Source organism: Danio rerio, chromosome 16 (genome assembly GCF_052040795.2).
Source record: "Danio rerio strain M-AB ecotype USA chromosome 16, GRCz13ab, whole genome shotgun sequence".
NCBI lineage: Eukaryota > Metazoa > Chordata > Actinopteri > Cypriniformes > Danionidae > Danio > Danio rerio.
Genome location: NC_141036.1, coordinates 10,541,797 through 10,565,000, shown reverse-complemented (window position 1 = coordinate 10,565,000; position 23,204 = coordinate 10,541,797). Strand labels below are relative to the sequence as shown.

Below are 23,204 nucleotides of genomic sequence, written 5' to 3'. Positions count from 1 at the left end.
TATAAAGACTTTTAAATGAATGTTAAAGGTATGCCAGTAGCTCCACAAATGGTCTATTTTGGCAATAAATATTTAAAAATTGATGTTAAAAATATGCCAGATCCAGAGTATGCCACACAAAAATATCTGACGAGACAACATACAACATTTCAGGAACCAAAAGGAAAGGTACAAAGTAACCGATATGAAGTTTACTTGCGCATAGGTTGAAAATTGGCCTTAGTTGAATATTTGTTATAATTTTTTTTCCTATAGGAAATGTAATTGGAAAATATTGCTATAATATAACAGTTGGTGTTTATCTTAAACCTCCTGTCGTGTTCACATCCTGCCCCTTACTTTAGTGTTCCCGGTCAAAATTGTTATTGTCTGTTTTAACTGCTCTTATATTAGCGCACAAATATTTTTCCCAACCCAATTTTTATTCAACATTCTTTAGCTGTGAAGAATCTCTCAAAGTAGTGTTTAACATGAATTTACAGAATTAGACATAAAATCACTGCAATGAAAATAAAAATAGGCGCTGAAAATATATTACAAAATGAACAATAGATGACAGAAAACTAAATACTTTTTCATTACTAATAGACAGCTAACTAAAATAACGATCACAGCGTCTGACCAAAAAAAACTTACATTTAATCCATCTGAATGGTTGATCAACCAGCAAAGCACAAACAAAATGCTATCATTTCCTGTGTTCTGAGTGATCAAATTTTCAATCCTTCAGATGTACTAATATAGGGAATAGTGATTGAGGGTATATACGGTGAGCATGGACACAGAACTAGCACTAGTTATACTTTGGTCATTTTTGAGTGAAAAAATAACGATCTAATATTATAAAATATTGGTAACACTTTACAATAAGGTTCATTAGTTAATGCATTTACTAACATGAACTAATCATGAACAACACTTGTACACCATTTATTAATCATAATTGAACATTTACTAATGCATTATTAACATCCAAGTCCAAGCTTGTTAACATTAATGCACCATGAGTTAACATGGACTGACAATGAACTACTGTATTTTCACTAACTAACGTTAACTAACATGAACAAATACAGTAGTAAATGTATCGTTCATTGTTTGTTCCCGTTAGTAAATGCATTACTTAACATTAACTAATGAACCTTAATGTAAAGTGTAACCAAAATATTTGCTGCTAAAAAGTGCTCCTGCTAGACTCAGAGATTGGCTAAACGGAGATTGAAAGAAAGAAAGAAAGACACACAGATGAATTCACATAACAGACACCTAGTCTGGGTGAAGAAATGATACACTGAGGAAGCTAATTCACGTTGGAGGATCCAACTCTTTCATGACATTTCATAACTTATTGGTTTAGTATCTAATCCATATGAAATTGTACGATCTCATTTATACAGTTTTGTACAATTTGCTTATCCCCAATGAATAACGATTGGGTTTAGGTGTTACGTCTCCTTTTAAAAACCATTCATTTTTGTACGACTGAACTCGTATGAATTAGCCACCAAACTGACAAAACGTAAAATAATTATGTTTCCTTGTGAGATCAGACTGAAAGGCATTGTTCAGTCTGGAGTGAGTGAGTGAGTGAGTGAGTGAGTGAGTGAGTTGGGTTAGTCAGTATGGGGATGTTTTCTGTCTAATGGATGAATATAGTCTAGATACCCATTCATTTCCTATGGCGGCCACTTTTGACCGGGAACACCACAAGTGTAACCAGGTTGATTAAAACACTCAAAATTTAATGAAAGAGGTGATCATCACTTTTATATGTTCAAATGCATAGTGTGGAGGATATCATAAGGCCTTGAGGCAATAGGATGTAAAACACAATATTTATGAGTGATTTAAGTTGTAAATCGGTCAGATTTGACCTGAACACGACAGGAAGGTTAAAATGAGGCGGCCATTAATGTCTATCTTAAATGAATATGTGTGAACTAATGTTACATGTGGAAGCTGAATAGCAGTACACTTATACTGCATGATAGTACGCTAACATGGAGGTGCCTATGCAATCACACCACAATTTCAGTCAAACGAGTCAAAAAGACGAGAATTTGGTATGGCCGAACTTAATGGTCACACTTGCTCAACTTGAGCATGTACATTTAAACTGCTGCCCGGCACTGAAGCTGCTTTCTCGAATCCCCTACATTATTTTGTGTATGTTGGTAAGCAAGATGATCAGACTGTGAATGGAGGTGCCGGTGGCAAAAATTGTGCTATATTATATTGATATGCTCATGCTGCTGCTGTATCCCTTCTAGATTTTACCGTGCACATGGGTTTCATAGACAGGATACTTTAGATAGAACATGAGATGAAACATGCATATTGTGCGTCCACTGCAGAAAAGATGATTAAGCATTCTACTGTTTACTGGCCATTTTAAATTATGTTCTGCTCAAATTAAGTACATGACTCAGAAAAAGATACGTTTGTTTTGGCGAATGAACAAGGAAAAGATTCACTGTTGCAAAATTAAATTACACAGACTGGATCAGACATGTTTGACTCAATGATTTTAAACTTTTTGTCAAAAAAATGTAGAAAGGTGTCTGTTTATTTTAGTTAAGTGGTCCAACTCACTTGATTTGATTGAACTGTAACTTTAGGCTTGATGGAATAAGACTTAAGACTTGACCATGTGTGACTTGTCTCCACCTCTGACATTTTTGGAAGAATTTTGAACCTTTCATTATTTATGGTTTAACTCATTTTACCTTTGCTGTTGTTTCATGGAACAGGACGTCGATAGAAGTGGAGGTGTTTATCGTGCAACATATACTGCTTTCAGATGTGGGAAGGTATCTGGGATTCTGGGGACTCAAGAGAGCATGAAGGTTAGTGTGTGTGTGTAAAAACAGCTCATCTCTGAACAATTGTACAGATTTCATTCAAGTATTCAGTTAGTTTTTTTTTTGTTGTGTTGTTTTTTTTCTCTCTTGGTATTGTAAAAAGGTTCAATTCACATTCCTCCCTCGTGACCAAGGTGATTATGCACAGTTTTGGGATTTAGAATGCCACCCAGCAGCCAAACCGCAGCACAAAAGTCGTGTTCGCTTCCAGCTGTGTGGTACTGTAAGTCCGATCAATGTGAAAATCTGTTTTTTATAACCAACCTAATGCAACGTCTATTAATTTAGCCTCCTAACAGAAGAGACTGATAGCTGAAATGCTGTTTCATTTAAAACAAGTACATGAAACTACTGCAAAAAATGAAATGGCTGAAAAGTACTTGTTTTGGGAGTTGTTGAAAGTTTTTCATGTGTACAGGGCATAAGCATTAAACGAGGATCCAGTGTTAAGCAAAACTGCTTACCAGTGGAAAAGGAAGATCGAGTGAAGAGCAGGAAGAGACTGGAGTCTGCAGGCACTAAGACAGAGTAAGAGTGTGTCTATGTTTGGATGTGTGTGTTATTTACATGAAGAACACTGTTTGCCATCTCAGTTTATTGTATGATTTCTACTTAAAACACTTGTTAGATAAATTATTGAATAAATACAGACCTAGAGGTGCTTCATAATTTTTCGGGACAGCCACTTGCAGCTAAATCATTTAATACCAATAACCCCATCACTGATTACAATGTCTAATTGAAGCCCTGTTATTATCATGTTGACTACATTTTAAAAATGTGTAATAAATGTTGAAAATATTATCATTTGACAACTACATGTATTGCCAAGCAACGTGTAACATACCAACCTGAAACATAGCAGCATGCACTTAGCTAATAAGAACATATTAGAGTTAGACAATTATACCTTTCTAGTAGAATATAAAAAAAATAAACAAAACACATTTCGATCTAGACAACTTTAGGCAGAAAAATGTCATAGAAAAATGTGCATTACTAAATCTTTGTTTCAAATCAGTTAGCTCATATTTCTCTAATATTCTCTCTAATATCAGAATAGGAATGTAAAAGATTATTCCCAGCAAACATCAGCTTATTTCCTCCATTTTCTTTGAAAAGCTCAAAAGGGGAGAGCCAGGTGAAATGGAAGCATGTCTGGTGACAGAGGTTGTGGTTCAGGAGTTGAAATATGTTATCCTGGCTGTTTTCCTGGAGGTCATCTTTGAGTGTTGAGTCTTGAAGCTGATCTTGTATGTAACAGTCTATCTGTGGTGAGCTCAGTGCATTAAGCCTTGCTTTATTTAATTCATGGGGCTTATAATTTGATAAATATAATTCAATAATTCATTTAAAGCATAACATTTAATACTTATTAACATATTAATTATATAATATTAACATCTGCACTGGGAAAAAAAATAAGCACAGCCTTGTTATTGTTGTTAGCCTTGTTATTATCTTTGATAATTTACATTTATAGAACCCTTAGGCTCTCTGTCATGGTAATGTATGAAAGAGAACTGTTAAACACATAGTGTTTGCGAAGTGGAATGCAAAAACTTTGGAGCTCAATATCTCAAAATCATTTACAACGCAGATAGGACCTTATAATTCTAAGGTGACAATGTTGATGACTGTATAGCAAATTGGCTGAGAATATTTCAAATTGTAGAGCACATTAAGCATATAAGGCAAACAGTAGAGCAGTGGTAGAATGCTAGTGTAGTTTACATGACATTAAAGTATGTTAAATGACTACCCACTGAATGCCCCTGCTTATAATATTTCTTGTCTTAGAGCCGTGGTTTCCAGTTTCCATCCTCGGGAACACCCGCCCTGCACATTTGTTATGTCTCTCTTAAATGACAAACAAGGATCAATTTATCGATCTCTCTGTTAATGAGCTTATGATCTGAATCAGGTGTGTTATGAAAGGAAGACTTACACATTGTGCAAGGCAGGGGGTCCCAAGGACCGGAATTGAGAACCATTGTCTTAGGCCCCGTTTACACTAGTGCGTTTTAGTTTTAAAACGGCGTTGTAGAATGAAAACGATCCGCGTCCACACTCGCGTTTTACCCAGCGTTTCTGAACAGCTCTCCGTCCACACCAAAACGCTGAAAACGCACATCACGTGACCACACACACACTCTCGGGCAAGCGCTCTAGCATTTCTACCCAGATGAGAGCTCTGCTTGTCGGACTGCTCATCAAGCATCTCCCGCTGGATCTAATATCACTATATTTGCTAAACGTGATATTTCATTAGGGGGTCAAGCGCGAAGCGCTGAAACCCTATTGTTTTTGTTAAGATTTTTAGGGGGTCAAGCGCGAAGCGCTGAAACCCTATTGTTTTTGTTAAGATTTTTATTATTATTATTATTATTATTATTATTATTATTATTAGGGGGTCAAGCGCGTAGCGCTGAAACCCTATTGTATTTGTTAGGATTTTTATTATTATTATTATTCTGCCGAAGTCACTATTGCCCAGACCAAACCGTAAGGCCGAGAGAGCTGAAACTTGGCCAGATCGTAGTACCCCGGTACACTACATTCTCACCAAAGATCAGCCAAATCGGACCATAGGTGGCGCTACAGCGCTAAAAACCAACATTTTGGACATTTTTGGCCGCTGTACGTTCACCGTTTGTCGTAGACTCAAAAACTTTACATTTTTTCAATCCTTGGGTTAGCCCCAACAAAAGTGCACAGCTGCACTTTTTGCTCTACGACGCACCGTTTTCCCGTTACATCGCCATTTGTCCGAAACCTACTTTTGCGAACTAGTCCTAGGTTTTTCTTTCAATCTAAACCAAACCAGCTCTCAAATGTTCTCTAGACACTGAATATCAATAATTATCAAAAAAAAGTTGACTTTTTTATTCTTACTCGAAACAGTGCACAACAATGTTCGATGCTAATTGAAGCTAAATGCTAATTGGAGCTATAACTTTTGAACGGAATGAGATATCATCACCAAACTTGGTACACACATGTTTAAGGTCAATTTGAGGTGACTGTGCAAAAACAGCGGACTTTGGCCACACGGTGGCGCTATAAAGCTTAAAAACCATAAAATGACCCTAACCTTACAACCGTTAGTCCAATCAGCTTGAAATTTGGCATGCAGTGTCTTTGACCAGTTTGCCATGATATATTATAAGGACATTGGCACATCTCAAAAAACGTGGCCGCCATTGGCCAATTAAAATTGAGCAGCCATTTAACAAGGTTAACGATGAGTGATCGAAACGAAACTCGCTGGGCATGTTCGACTCATGGTCCTAGAGGTCTGTAAGAGTTTTGAAAGAAATCGGCCACTAGGGGGCGATTTTACGTATTTTTATTGTGTAATGGGTTGTGTATCACACAACCTTTTGCGCAACCACACAAAATACATATCATATGATAGGCCTGCTCATACCGAACAGTTTGACACTAAAACCACTGCTGTCACTTACACCGTTCATTAAATATTCATTAATATAGTAAAAACCTACTTTTGCGAACTAGTCCCTGGTTTTTTGCTCAATCGCGACAAAACCAGTGTTGTTAGAATCTCTGGACTGTGTAGATCAATAATTATCAAAAAAAAGTTGAACTTTTCACTTTGACTAGCTGTAACAGGCTAATTGACAAAAGGGGCGTGTCCACACGAGCCTACATGCCTGTAAACCAATACGGAAAGCCCAAAACATCACAGAAATTGGTGAGCACATGTGGCATATCAACGAGAAGAAACGGGCAAAATTTTGTGAAGATCAAACCATAGGTGGCGCTATAATAGCAAAAATAGTCTTAAAAACATGCCAAATGGCTTAAAAATAAAGTAAATGTGCTTCATTTAAACACTATTTCACAAATACACTTAATCTACATATCATATGATAGGTCTGCTCATACTGAACAGTTTGAGACTAAAACCACTGCTGTTACTCAAACTGTTCATTAAAAAACCATCAATATAAACAAAACCTACTTTTGCGAACTAGTCTCTGGTTTTTAACTCAATCGCAACGAAACCAGTGTTGTATGAACCTCTGGACTGAGTAGATCAATAATTATCAAAAAAAAGTTGAACTTTCTATTTTAGATAGCTGTAACAGGCTCATTAACAAAAGGGGCGTGTCTACACGAACCTACATGCCTGTAAACCAATAAGACAAACCCAAAACATCACAGAAATTGGTGAGCAGATGTGGCATATCAATGCGAATAATCATGCAAAGTTTTGTGGTGATCGGGCTATAGGTGGCGCTATAATAGTGGAAATGGTTCTAAAAACATGCTAAAATGGCTTAAAAATGCAGTAAATGTCCTTCATTTACACACCTATCACTGAAATGATTTATAAGTTTTTTTTTTGCCCATCTTGGATGTTTAAATGTCTCAAAAACACATATTTTCAATATTCTATCATTTTAGCCACTATAACACAGACTTTTAACTGTCACCTACTATTTCTAACCACTAGATGTCACAACAAGACCACTTATTTATTGTTCATAACATTTGCATACCTTTGTTGTTTTACTTTTTTGAGTTAAAAGTCAGGGAAATTGCATTTAGGATCATTCTGAATCACATTTGACCTGATATAAACACTGTTATGCATTAAACATCTAAGTTGGTCCCAGTTAACCTCTGTGTAATAATTCTAATAGGCAAAACTGGTTCTATGATTAAACACATTGTTTTAAAACATGTGTAAAGAAAATCACAACTGTGGCCACTAGATGGCAATAACAGACCACTTATAGTTTATAGTTTATTTTACTGCTCTGTAGCAAAGAATGTGATGTAATGTAATGTAATGCATTCTGAATCCCAAATTGACATGAACTGAACACAGTTAATGCATTTAAGATTAAATTTTGTCAAAGCTTGTCACACTTTTTACTCAGTAGATTTTTAAATTCTTTTAATAAAACACAAAATTATTAGTTTATATAGTTATATAGTTTTGTAATTTTTGTTGGGAAGAGCTAAAATAGCCATAACTCATGAATGGATTGAAATATCTACACCAAACTTGTTACACATATGCAAGAGGATAATCAGAGGTCATAGCATGAAATTCGTAGACATTGGCCACATGGTAGCGCTATACGTTGTAAAATCACTTTATCTGAGTAACCATTTATCTGATTAACTAGAAATTTGACATGTCGTGTCTTTGTCTAAGGTGCCATGACTCGATCTACACATTATATCTTAGGGCTGCTTATACTGAACGCTTTGACATAAAAGCGGTCACTCGAAATGTTCATTAAAAATTTGTCAATATTTAAAAATCGAAGTTGCTTCTCTGGAGTGTTTAAGCAAACATTTGTTAGCTCAATCTATAAACTTTAACCCTCTAATCGTATATTTCGTTGTCGAATAAACTACTTACAGGCGTCCTAACTGCTATATGACCTTACCCTGCTAAACTGCTTGACCCCCGTTAATTGCTGCTTGCAGCTATATTTATTATTATTATTATTATTATTCTGCCGAAGTCACTATTGCCCAGACCAAACCGTAAGGCCGAGAGAGCTGAAACTTGGCCAGATGGTAGTACCCCGGTACACTACGTTCTGGCCAAAGATCAGCCAAATCAGACCATAGGTGGCGCTATGGCGCCAAAAAAACACTTTTCGGACATTTTTGGCCGCTATACGTTCACCGTTTGTCGTAGACTCAAAAACTTTACATTTTTTGAATCCTTGGGTTAACCTGAACAAAAGTGTATACCACAAATTTTTGCTCTACGACGCACCGTTTTCCCGCTACATCGCGATTTGTCCGAAACCTACTTTTGCGAACTAGTCCTAGGTTTTACACTCAATCTAAACCAAACCAGCTCTCAAATGTTCTCTGGACACTGATTATCAATAATTATCAAAAAAAAGTTGACATTTTTATTCTCACGCGAAACAGTGCACAACAATGTTTGATGCTAATTGAAGCTAAATGCTAATTGGAGCTATAACTTTTGAACGAAATGAGATATCATCACCAAACTTGGTACACACATGCATAAGCTCAATTTGAGGTGACACTGCAAAACCCGCAGACTTTGGCCACATGGTGGCGCTATAAAGCTAAAAAAACATAAAAATTACTCTAACCTTACAGCCATTTGTCCAATCAGCTTGAAATTTGGCATGCAGTGTCTTTGACCAAGTTGACATAACATACTATAAGGACATTGGCATATCTCAAAAAACATGGCCGCCATTGGCCAATTAAAATTGAGCAGCCATTTAACAAGGTTAACGATGAGTGATCGAAACGAAACTCACTGGGCATGGTCGACTCATGGTCCTAGAGGTCTGTAAGAATTTTGAAAGAAATCGGCCACTAGGGGGCGATTTTACGTATTTTTAGTGTGTAATGAGTTGTGTATCACACAACCTTTTGCGCAACCACACAAAATACATATCATATGATAGGCCTGCTCATACCGAACAGTTTGACACTCAAACCACTGCTGTCACTCACACCGTTCGTTAGATATTCATCAATATAGGAAAAACCTACTTTTGCGAACTAGTCCCTGGTTTTTCACTCAATCGCGACGAAACAAGTGTTGTTAGAATCTCTGGACTGTGTAGATCAATAATTATCAAAAAAAAGTTGAACTTTTCACTTTGGCTAGCTGTAACAGGCTAATTTACAAAAGGGGCGTGTCCACACAAACCTACATGCCTGTAAACCAATAAGGAAAACCCAAAATATCACAGAAGTTGGTGAGCACATGTGGCATATCAACGAGATGAAACTTGCAAAATTTTGTGAAGATCAAATCATAGGTGGCGCTATAATAGCAAAAATATGCTAAATCGCTTAAAAATAAAGTAAATTTGCTTCATTTACATACTATTTCACAAAAAACACTCAATCTACATATCATATGATAGGTCTGCTCATACTGAACAGTTTGAGACTAAAACCACTGCTGTCACTCACACTGTTCATTAAAAAACCATCAATATAAACAAAACCTACTTTTGCGAACTAGTCCCTGGTTTTTAACTCAATCGCAATGAAACCAGTGTTGTATGAACCTCTGGACTGAGTAGATCAATAATTATCAAAAAAAAGTTGAACTTTCCATTTTAGATAGCTGTAACAGGCTCATTTACAAAAGGGGCGTGTCTACACGAACCTACATGCCTGTAAACCAATAAGGAAAATCCAAAACACCACAGAAATTGGTGAGCACATGTGGCATATCAATGTGAATAAACATGCAAAATCTTGTGGAGATCGTTCTATAGGTGGCGCTATAATAGTGGAAATGGTTCTAAAATCATGCTAAAATGGCTTAAAAATAAAGTAAATGTGCTTCATTTGCACACTTTTCACTGAAATGATTTACATGTTACATTTTTTTGTCCATCTTGGATGTTTAAAGGTCTCAAAAACACATATTTTCAATATTCTATCATTTTAGCCACTATAACACAGACTTTTAGCTGTCAACTACCATTTTTAACCACTAGATGTCACAACAAGACCACTTATTTATTATTCATAACATTTGCATACCTTTGTTTTTTGAGTTTAAAGTCAGGGAAATTCAGGATCATTCTGAATCACATTTTAACATGATGTAAACACTGTTATGCATTAAACATCTAATTTAGTCCCAGTTAACCTATTCATAATAATTCTAATTAGCAAAACTGGTTCTATAATTAAGCTCCTTTTAAAACATATGTAAATAAAATCTCAACTGTGCCCTCTAGACGGCAGTAACAGACCACTCATAGTTTTTTACTGCTCTGCAGCAAAGAATAATGTAATGTAATGCATTCTGAATCCCAAATTGACATGGCATGAACACAGTTAATGCATTTAAGATCAAATTTAGTCAAAGCTTGTCACACATTTTACTCTGTAGATTTTTTAATTGTTTTCATAAAATACTACATTTTCATTTTATATAGTTATAACATGCTCATTCATAGAAGGAATATTTATTTGTGCTCACCAAAATGGCTGTAATCACATAAATAAATAAATTACACTGTGGCCACTAGATGGCAGTAGGAGATCACTAATAGCTTATTTCACTGTTTTTTTTTTTTTTTCATTTTTTGTTGGGAAGAGCTAAAATAGCCATAACTCATGAATGGATTAAAATATCTTCACCAAACTTGTTACACATATGCAAGAGGTCAATCTAAGGTCATAGCGTGAAACTTGTAGACATTGGCCACATGGTGGCGCTATACATTGTACTCTAACACTCTAATCATATATTTCATTGTCAAATAAACTACTTACAGGCGTCCTAACTGCTATATAACCTTACCCTGCTAAACTGCTTGACCCCCGTTAATTGCTGCTTGCAGCTATATTTATTATTAGGGGGTCAAGCGCGAAGCGCTGAAACCCTATTGTTTTTGTTAAGATTTTTATTATTAGGGGGTCAAGCGCGAAGCGCTGAAACCCTATTGTTTTTGTTAAGATTTTTATTATTATTATTATTATTATTATTCTGCCGAAGTCACTATTGCCCAGACCAAACCGTAAGGCCGAGAGAGCTGAAACTTGGCCAGATGGTAGTACCCCGGTACACTACGTTCTGGCCAAAGATCAGCCAAATCAGACCATAGGTGGCGCTATGGCGCCAAAAACCCACTTTTTGGACATTTTTGTCCGCTATTCGTTCACCGTTTGTCGTAGACTCAAAAACTTTACATTTTTTGAATCCTTGGGTTAACCCGAACAAAAGTGTATAGCAGAAATTTTTGCTCTACGACGCACCGTTTTCGTGCTACATCGCAATTTGTCCGAAACCTACTTTTGCGAACTAGTCCTAGGTTTTTCACTCAATCTAAACCAAACCAGCTCTCAAATGTTCTCTGGACACTGAATATCAATAATTATCAAAAAAAAGTTGACATTTTTATTCTCACTCGAAACAGTACACAACAATATTCGATGCTAATTGAAGCTAAATGCTAATTGCAGCTATAACTTTTGAACGGAATGAGATATCATCACCAAACTTAGTACACACATGTATAAGCTCAATTTGAGGTCACAGTGCAAAATCAGCGGACTTTGGCCACATGGTGGCGCTATAAAGCTTAAAAATCAAAAAATGACCCTAACCTTACAACCGTTAGTCCGATCAGCTTGAAATTTGGCATGCAGTGTCTTTGACCAGTTTTCCATAACATATTATAAGGACATTGGCACATCTCCAAAAACATGGCCGCCATTAGCCAATTAAAATTGTGCAGCCATTTAGCAAAGTTAACGATCAGCGATCGGAACGAAACTCGCTGGGTATGTTCGACTTATGGACCTAGAGGTCTGTAAGAATTTTGAAAAAAATCGGCCACTAGGGGGCGATTTTACGCAATTTTAAGGTGTAACGGGTTGTGTATCACACAACCTTTTGCAAAACCACACAAAATACATATCATATGATAGGCCTGCTTATACCGAACAGTTTGACACTCAAACCACTGCTGTCACTCGCACTGTTCATTAAATATTCATCAACATCTGAAAAACCTACTTTTGCGAACTAGTCCCTGGTTTTTCACTCAATCGCAACGAAACCAGTGTTGTTGGAATCTCTGGACTGTGTAGATCAATAATTATCAAAAAAAAGTTGAACTTTTCACTTTAGCTAGCTGTAACAGGCTAATTTACAAAAGGGGCGTGTTCACACGAACCTACATGCCTGTAAACCAATAAGGAAAACTCAAAACATCACAGAAATTGGTGAGCACATGTGGCATATCAATGAGAAGAAACATGCAAAATTTTGTGAAGATCAAACCATAGGTGGCGCTATAATAGCAAAAATAGTCCTAAAAACATGCCAAATGGCTTAAAAATAAAGTAAATATGCTTCATTTAAACACTATTTCACAAATACACTTAATCTACATGTCATGTGATAGGTCTGCTCATACCGAACAGTTTGACACTAAAACCACTGCTGTTACTCAAACTGTTCATTAAAAAACCATTAATATGTACAAAACGTACTTTTGCGAACTAGTCCCTGGTTTTTAGCTCAATTGCAACGAAACCAGTGTTGTATGAACCTCTGGACTGAGTAGATCAATAATTATCAAAAAAATGTTGAACTTTTCACTTCTGATAGCTGTAACAGGCTCATTAACAAAAGGGGCGTGTCTACACAAACCTACATGCCTGGAAACCAATAAGGAAGAGCCAAAACATCACAGAAATTGGTGAGCACATGTGACATGTCAATGTGAATAAACATGCAAAATTTTGTAAAGATCGGTCTATAGGTGGCGCTATAATAGTGGAAATGGTTCTAAAAACATGCTAAAATGGCTTAAAAATGAAGTAAATGTGCTTCATTTACACACTTATCACTGAAATGATTTATAAGTTATTTTTTTTGTCCATCTTGGATGTTTAAAGGTCTCAAAAACACATATTTTCAATATTCTATCATTTTAGCCACTATAACACAGACTTTTAACTGTCACCTACCATTTCTAACCACTAGATGTCACAACAAGACCACTTATTTATTGTTCAAAACATTTGCATACCTTTGTTGTTTTACATTTTTTGAGTTTAAAGTCAGAGAAATTGCATTTAGGATCATTCTGAATCACATTTTGACCTGATGTAAACACTGTTATGCATTAAACATCTAATTTGGTCCCAGTTAACCTCTTCATAATAATTCTAATAGGTAAAACTGGTTCTATGATTAAACCAAGTGTGCCGCAAGCCTACGTTTGAGTGAAGGTTTCGGCCGTTAGATCGCCCCCTGGGGGCTGGCTGCAGTACAAGTCATAAAGCCCGCCTCCTCCGTGTTAATGAAGGAGACTTGAGCCCAAATAAAAAAAAATATTACACTTGCAATAAAATGTCCCGAAAGATAGTTCTGGTCGATTAAGGCACTGGTTATTGTGCTGAAATAGGTGCAGATCTTCATTTTTGTAAACAGTTTGTTATTAGCAGTAATTTAATGCTGGGCGTGTCATCGTGATTGACAGCTGTGATTTACAGTTTCTCAAAGCGCGGCGTCTGAGCTTCGGCAGGAGACTGAAGTAGACTGAAATGTTATTATTCGATTTCTGTGTTATTTTACCATGACAAAATGAGTTCAGCAGTAAACTATAGTTTCTGACATACATGATCCTGGTGGAACACTGTTTATTCGCTAAGTTCAGGGCTTTTTTCGGGCTTTATTAGTTTGCTGATACACGCCTAACCACCCAGATAGCAAAACACAGTTCCGGCTAGATTCTCGCCTGCCGGAGACTTCTCTCTTAGAGCTCAGACTGACTAATGTTACCTCTGCTGGACCTACTCCGGATGCCTGGATTCACTGCCCGATTCCAGTCCGAGTCAATCGAGCCAGATGCGGCGGCCGAGCGAGCAGGCGCTGCCGCATGCGAGCCGGAATCAGCCCGCGACGCCGCGAGTAAGTTGTGCGCTGCGGCCTGGAGCTGGCGCGATTGAATATATAAAACCCTCATATTTGTTAACGTTATTACATCCATTTGTGTTGATATGACAGCAAACGCATGCTGAGAAGTTCGGGGGGCGTAGTTGATTTTACATAAAGCGTTTGGTTGGAAGCTCGACTCTGCTCATTTTCGCGGCTCCTCCTCTGGCTCCATCAGACAGTCCTTCTGCGCATGTCTGGCTCCAATTTCAGCAGTCTTTTGCGACAGTTTGTGCCCGTCAAGCAGGCGTTTTGCCCTCAAGGCGTTCAATGGGAAAAAGGGCTGTCGCGTCGTCCATATTTTTTTACAGTCATTGGATTAAACACATTGTTTTAAAACATGTAAAGAAAATCACAACTGTGGCTTCTAGATGGCAGTAACAGACCACTTGATGTTTATTTTACTGCTCTATAGCAAAGAATGTAATGTAATGTTATGTAATGCATTCTGAATCCCAAACTGACATGGCATGAACACAGTTAATGCATTTAAGATCAAATTTAGTCAAAGCTTGTCACACTTTTTACTCTGTAAATTTATAATTATTTTAATAAAATACAAATTTTTCATTTTATACAGTTAGAACATGCTCAATTATAGAAGGGATATGTTTATGCACACCTAAATGGCTGTAATCACATAAATAAATTACACTGTGGCCACTAGATGGCAGTAGGAGATCACTAATAGCTTATTCACTGCTCTTTTGTCATTTTTATTAAGAAGAGCTAAAATAGCCATAACTCATGAATGAATTAAAATATCTTCACCAAACTTGTTACACATATGCAAGAGGTCAGTCTAAGGTCAAAGCATAAAACTCGTAGACATTGGCCACATGATGGCGCTATACATTGTAAAATCACTTTATCTGAGTAACCATTTATCTGATTAACTTAAAATTTGACATGTCGTGTCTTTGTCTAAGGTGCCATGACTCGATCTACACATTATATCATATGGCTGCTTATACTGAATACTTTGACATAATTATGGTCAATCAAAATGTTCATGCTCAATCTATAAACTCTAACATTCTGATCATATATTTAATTGTCGAATAAACTACTTACAGGCGTCCTAACTGCTATATGACCTTACCCTGCTAAACTGCTTGACCCCCGTTAATTGCTGCTCGCAGCTATATTTAGGGGGTCAAGCGCGAAGCGCTGAAACCCTATTGTTTTTGTTAAAATTTTTATTTAGGGGGTCAAGCGCGAAGCGCTGAAACCCTATTGTTTTTGTTAAGATTTTTATTATTATTATTATTATTATTATTCTGCCGAAGTCACTATTGCCCAGACCAAACCGTAAGGCCGAGAGAGCTGAAACTTGGCCAGATGGTAGTACCCCGGTACACTACGTTCTGGCCAAAGATCAGCCAAATCAGACCATAGGTGGCGCTATGGCGCCAAAAAAACACTTTTTGGACATTTTTGGCCGCTTATCGTTCACCGTTTGTCGTAGACTCAAAAACTTTACATTTTTTGAATCCTTGGGTTAACCTGAACAAAAGTGTATAGCAGAAATTTTTGCTCTACGACGCACCGTTTTCCCGCTACATCGCGATTTATCCGAAACCTACTTTTGCGAACTAGTCCTAGGTTTTTCACTCAATCTAAACCAAACCAGCTCTCAAATGTTCTCTGGACACTGAATATCAATAATTATCAAAAAAAAGTTGACATTTTTATTCTCACGCGAAACAGTACACAACAATGTTCGATGCTAATTGAAGCTAAATGCTAATTGGAGCTATAACTTTTGAACGGAATGAGATATCATCACCAAACTTGGTACACACATGCATAAGCTCAATTTGATGTGACAGTGCAAAAACAGCGGACTTTGGCCACATGGTGGCGCTATAAAGCTTAAAAACCATAAAATTACCCTAACCTTACAACCGTTAGTCCGATCAGCTTGAAATTTGGCATGCAGTGTCTTTAACCAGTTTGCCATGACATATTATAAGGACAATGACACATCTCAAAAAACATGGCCGCCATTAGCCAATTAAAATTGTGCAGCCATTTAGCAAGGTTAACGATGAGCGATCGGAACGAAACTCGCTGGGTATGTTCGACTTATGGACCTAGAGGACTGTAAGAATTTTGAAAGAAATCGGCCACTAGGAGGCGATTTTACGCAATTTTAAGGTGTAATGGGTTGTGTATCACACAACCTTTTGCAAAACCACACAAAATACATATCATATGATAGGCCTGATCATACCGAACAGTTTGACACTAAAACCACTGCTGTCACTCACATCGTTCGTTAAATATTCATCAATATAGGAAAAACCTACTTTTGCAAACTAGTCCCTGGTTTTTCACTCAATCGCAACGAAACCAGTGTTGTTAGAATCTCTGGACTGTGTAGATCAATAATTATCAAAAAAAAGTTGAACTTTTCTCCTTGGCTAGCTCTAACAGGCTAATTTACAAAAGGGGCTTGTCCACACGAACCTACATGCCTGTAAACCAATAAGGAAAACTCATAACATCACAGAAATTGGTGAGCACATGTGCCATATCAATGAGAAGAAACTTGCAAAATTTTGTGAAGATCAAATCATAGGTGGCGCTATAATAGCAAAAATAGTTATAAAAACATGCCAAATGGCTTAAAAATAAAGTAAGTGTGCTTCATTTAAACACTATTTCACAAAAACACTTAATCTACATATCAAATGATAGGTCTGCTCATACTGAACAGTTTGACACTAAACCCACTGCTGTCACTCCCACCGATCATTAAAAAAACCATCAATATGTACAAAACCTACTTTTGCGAACTAGTCCCTGGATTTTAACTCAATCGCAATGAAACCAGTGTTGTATGAACCTCTGGACTGAGTAGATCAATAATTATCAAAAAAAGTTGAACTTTCCATTTTAGATAGCTGTAACAGGCTCATTTACAAAAAGGGGCGTGTCTACACGAACCTACATGCCTGTAAACCAATAAGAAAAACTCAAAACATCACAGAAATTAATGAGCTCATGTGGCATATCAATGCGAATAAACATGCAAAATTTTGTAGTGATCAGGCAATAGGTGGCGCTATAATAGTAGAAATGGTTCTGAAAACATCATAAAATGGCTTAAAAATGCAGTAAATGTGCTTCATTTACACACCTATCACTGAAATGATTTGCAAGTTTGTTTTTTTTTTGTCCATCTTGGATGTTTAAAGGTCTCAAAAACACATTTTCAATATTCTATCATTTTAGCCACTATAACACAGACTTTTAACTGTCACCTACCATTTCTAACCACTAGATGTCACAACAAGACCACTTATTTATTGTTCATAACATTTGCATACCTTTGTTGTTTTACATTTTTTTGAGTTTAAAGTCAGGGAAATTGCATTTAGGATCATTCTGAATCACATTTTGACCTGATGTAAACACAGTTATGCATTAAACATCTAATTTGGTCCCAGTTAACCTCTTCATAATATTTCTAATAGGTAAAACTGGTTCTACAATTAAACACCTTGTTTTAAAACATTTGTAAAGAAAATCACAACTGTGGCTTCTAGATGGCAGTAACAGACCACTTATTGTTTATTTTACTGCTCTATAGCAAAGAATGTAATGTAATGTTATGTAATGCATTCTGAATCCCAAACTGACATGGCATGAACAAAGTTAATCCATTTAAGATCAAATTTAGTTAAAGCTTTTCACACTTTTTACTCTGTAGATTTTTAATTATTTTAATAAAATACAAATTTTTCATTTTATATAGTTAGAACATGCTCAATTATAGAAGGGATATGTTTATGCACACCTAAATGGCTGTAATCACATAAATAAATTACACTGTGGCCACTAGATGGCAGTAGGAGATCACTAATAGCTTATTCACTGCTCTTTTGTCATTTTTATTAAGAAGAGCTAAAATAGCCATAACTCATGAAGGAATTAAAATATCTTCACCAAACTTGTTACACATATGCAAGAGGTCAGTCTAAGGTCATAGCATAAAACTCGTGGACAATGGCCACATGATGGCGCTATACATTGTAAAATCACTGTATCTGAGTAACCATTTATCTGATTAACTTAAAATTTGACATGTCGTGTCTTTGTCTAAGGTGCCATGACTCGATCTACACATTATATCATAGGGCTGCTTATACTGGTCACTTTGACATAAAAGCGGTCACTCGAAATGTTCATTAAAAATTTGTCAATATGTAAAAATCGAAGTTGCTTCTCTGGAGTGTTTAATCAAACATTTGTTAGCTCAATCTATAAACTCTAACACTCTAATCGTATATTTCGTTGTCAAATAAACTACTTACAGGCGTCCTAACTGCTATATGACCTTACCCTGCTAAACTGCTTGACCCCCGTTAATTGCTGCTTGCAGCTATATTTAGGGGGTCAAGCGCGAAGCGCTGAAACCCTATTGTTTTTGTTAAGATTTTTATTATTATTATTATTATTATTATTATTCTGCCGAAGTCACTATTGCCCAGACCAAACCGTAAGGCCGAGAGAGCTGAAACTTGGCCAGATCGTAGTACCCCGGTACACTACGTTCTGGCCAAAGATCAGCCAAATCAGACCATAGGTGGCGCTATGGCGCCAAAAAAACACTTTTTGGACATTTTTGGCCGCTATTTGTTCATCGTTTGTCGTAGACTCAAAAACTTTACATTTTTTGAATCCTTGGGTTAACCTGAACAAAAGTGTATAGCAGAAATTTTTGCTCTACGACGCACCGTTTTCCCGCTACATCGCGATTTGTCCGAAACCTACTTTTGCGAACTAGTCCTAGGTTTTACACTCAATCTAAACCAAACCAGCTCTCAAATGTTCTCTGGACACTGAATATCAATAATTATCAAAAAAAAGTTGACATTTTTATTCTCACGCGAAACAGTGCACAACAATGTTCGATGCTAATTGAAGCTAAATGCTAATTGGAGCTATAACTTTTGAACGAAATGAGATATCATCACCAAACTTGATACACACATGCATAAGCTCAATTTGAGGTGACACTGCAAAACCCGCAGACTTTGGCCACATGGTGGCGCTATAAAGCTAAAAAAACATAAAAATTACTCTAACCTTACAGCCACTAGTCCGATCAGCTTGAAATTTGGCATGCAGTGTCTTTGACCAAGTTGTCATAACATACTATAAGGAGATTGGCATATCTCAAAAAACATGGCCGCCATTGGCCAATTAAAATTGAGCAGCCATTTAACAAGGTTAACGATGAGTGATCAAAACGAAACTCGCTGGGCATGTTCGACTCATGGTCCTAGAGGTCTGTAAGAATTTTGAAAGAAATCGGCCACTAGGGGGCGATTTTACGTATTTTTAATGTGTTATGAGTTGTGTATCACACAACCTTTTGCGCAACCACACAAAATACATATCATATGATAGGCCTGCTCATACCGAACAGTTTGACACTCAAACCACTGCTGTCACCTACACCGTTCGTTAAATATTCATCAATATAGGAAAAACCTACTTTTGCGAACTAGTCCCTGGTTTTTCACTCAATCGCGACGAAACCAGTGTTGTTGGAATCTCTGGACTGTGTAGATCAATAATTATCAAAAAAAAGTTGAACTTTTCACTTTGGCTAGCTGTAACAGGCTAATTTACAAAAGGGGCGTGTCCACACGAACCTACATGCCTGTAAACTAATAAGGAAAGCCCAAAACATCACAGAAATTGGTGAGCACATGTGGCATATCAACGAGATGAAACTTGCTAAATTTTGTGAAGATCAAACCATAGGTGGCGCTATAATAGCAAAAATAGTCTTTAAATATTGCTAAATCGTTCAAAAATAAAGTAAATGTGCTTCATTTACACACCATTTCACAAAAAACACTTAATCTAAATATAATATGATAGGTCTGCTCATACTGAACAGTTTGAGACTAAAACCACTGCTGTTACTCAAACTGTTCATTAAAAAACCATCAATATAAACAAAACCTACTTTTGCGAACTAGTCCCTGGTTTTTAACTCAATCGCAACGAAACCAGTGTTGTATGAACCTCTGGACTGAGTAGATCAATAATTATCAAAAAAAAGTTGAACTTTCCATTTTAGATAGCTGTAACTGGCTCATTTATAAAAGGGGCGTGTCTACACGAACCTACATGCCTGTAAAACAATAAGGAAAACCGAAAACATCACAGAAATTGGTGAGCAGATGTGGCATATCAATGTGAATAAACATGCAAAATTTTGTGGAGATTGGGCAATAGGTGGCGCTATAATAGTGGAAATGGTTCTAAAAACATGCTAAAATGGCTTAAAAATGAAGTAAATGTGCTTCATTTACACACCTATCACTGAAATGATTTATAAGTTATTTTTTTGTCCATCTTGGATGTTTAAAGGTCTCAAAAACACATATTTTCAATATTCTATCATTTTAGCCACTATAACACAGACTTTTAACTGTCACCTACCATTTCTAACCACTAGATGTCACAACAAGACCACTTATTTATTGTTCAAAACATTTGCATACCTTTGTTGTTTTACATTTTTTTTAGTTTAAAGTCAGGGAAATTGCATTTAGGATCATTCTGAATCACATTTTGACCTGATTTAAACACTGCTATGCATTAAACATCTAATTTGGTCCCAGTTAACCTCTTCATAATAATTCTAATAGGTAAAACTGGTTCTGTGATTAAACACATTGTTTTAAAACATATGTAAAGAAAATCACAACTGTGGCTTCTAGATGGCAGTAACAGAGCACTTGATGTTTATTTTACTGCTCTATAGCAAAGAATGTGATGTAATGTTATGTAATGCATTCTGAATCCCAAACTGACATGGCATGAACACAGTTAATGCATTTAAGATCAAATTTAGTCAAAGCGTGTCAAACTTTACTTTGTAGATTTTTAATTATTTTAATAAAATACAAATTTTTCATTTTATATAGTTGGAACATGCTCAATTATAGAAGGGATATGTTTATGCACACCTAAATGGCTGTAATCACATAAATAAATTACACTGTGGCCACTAGATGGCAGTAGGAGATCACTAATAGCTTATTCACTGCTCTTTTGTCATTTTTATTAAGAAGAGCTAAAATAGCCATAACTCATGAAGGAATTAAAATATCTTCACCAAACTTGTTACACATATGCAAGAGGTCAGTCTAAGGTCATAGCATAAAACTCGTGGACAATGGCCACATGATGGCGCTATACATTGTAAAATCACTGTATCTGAGTAACCATTTATCTGATTAACTTAAAATTTGACATTTCGTGTCTTTGTCTAAGGTGCCATGACTCGATCTACACATTATATCATATGGCTGCTTATACTGGTCACTTTGACATAAAAGCGGTCACTCGAAATGTTCATTAAAAATTTGTCAATATGTAAAAATCGAAGTTGCTTCTCTGGAGTGTTTAATCAAACATTTGTTAGCTCAATCTATAAACTTTATTACTCTAATCGTATATTTCGTTGTCGAATAAACTACTTACAGGCGTCCTAACTGCTATATGACCTTACCCTGCTAAACTGCTTGACCCCCGTTAATTGCTGCTTGCAGCTATATTTAGGGGGTCAAGCGCGAAGCGCTGAAACCCTATTGTTTTTGTTAAGATTTTTATTATTATTATTATTATTATTATTCTGCCGAAGTCACTATTGCCCAGACCAAACCGTAAGGCCGAGAGAGCTGAAACTTGGCCAGATGGTAGTACCCCGGTACACTACGTTCTGGCCAAAGATCAGCCAAATCAGACCATAGGTGGCGCTATGGTGCCAAAAAAACACTTTTTGGACATTTTTGGCCGCTATACGTTCACCGTTTGTCGTAGACTCAAAAACTTTACATTTTTTGAATCCTTGGGTTAACCTGAACAAAAGTGTATAACAGAACTTTTTTCTCTACGACGCACCGTTTCCCCGCTACATCGCCATTTGTCCGAAACCTACTTTTGCGAACTAGTCCTAGGTTTTTCACTCAATCTAAACCAAACCAGCTCTCAAATGTTCTCTGGACACTGAATATCAATAATTATCAAAAAAAAGTTGACATTTTTATTCTCACTCGAAACAGTACACAACAATGTTCGATGCTAATTGAAGCTAAATGCTAATTGGAGCTATAACTTTTGAACGGAATGAGATATCATCACCAAACTTGGTACACACATGCATAAGCTCAATTTGATGTGACAGTGCTAAAACAGCATACTTTGGCCACATGGTGGCGCTATAAAGCTTAAAAACCATAAAATGACCCTAACCTTACAACCGTTAGTCCGATCAGCTTGAAATTTGGCATGCAGTGTCTTTGACCAGTTTGCCATGACATATTATAAGGACAATGACACATCTCAAAAAACATGGCCGCCATTAGCCAATTAAAATTGTGCAGCCATTTAGCAAGGTTAACGATGAGCGATCGGAACGAAACTCGCTGGGTATGTTCGACTTATGGACCTAGAGGACTGTAAGAATTTTGAAAGAAATCGGCCACTAGGGGGCGATTTTACGCAATTTTAAGATGTAATGGGTTGTGTATCACACAACCTTTTGCAAAACCACACAAAATACATATCATATGATAGGCCTGCTCATACCGAACAGTTTGACACTAAAACCACTGCTGTCAGTCACACCGTTCGTTAAATATGCATCAATATAGGAAAAACCTACTTTTGCGAACTAGTCCCTGGTTTTTAGTTCAATCGCAACAAAACGAGTGTTGTTAGAATCTCTGGACTGTGTAGATCAATAATTATCAAAAAAAAGTTGAACTTTTCACTTTGGCTAGCTGTAACAGGCTAATTTACAAAAGGGGCGTGTCCACACGAACCTACATGCCTGTAAACCAATAAGGAAA

At 36.6% G+C, this 23,204-nt stretch overlaps 1 protein-coding gene and 1 long non-coding RNA gene across 30 annotated transcripts in view; one reads left to right on the top strand and one right to left on the bottom strand.

Annotated features, from left to right (window-relative positions):
• Positions 1-23,204, top strand: part of cep192 (centrosomal protein 192) — a 164,265-nt gene that overhangs the window by 58,447 nt on the left and 82,614 nt on the right. For all 29 annotated transcript variants that reach the window (XR_015510921.1, XR_015510917.1, XR_015510920.1 and 26 more), the window contains exons 42-44: positions 2,751-2,846; positions 2,965-3,084; positions 3,280-3,389. Coding sequence is in view for 24 of the 29 variants with exons in the window: in XM_087286573.1 (XP_087142699.1) it covers positions 2,751-2,846; positions 2,965-3,084; positions 3,280-3,389 (326 nt within the window). In the remaining 5 variants the exon portion in view is untranslated. The remainder of the gene's footprint in view (positions 1-2,750; positions 2,847-2,964; positions 3,085-3,279; positions 3,390-23,204) is intronic.
• LOC147840170 (uncharacterized) overlaps positions 4,616-23,204 on the bottom strand; it is a 100,809-nt gene continuing 82,220 nt past the window's right edge. Inside the window, exon 3 of the long non-coding RNA XR_015511034.1 lies at positions 4,616-4,858. This is a non-coding gene — a long non-coding RNA (uncharacterized LOC147840170). The remainder of the gene's footprint in view (positions 4,859-23,204) is intronic.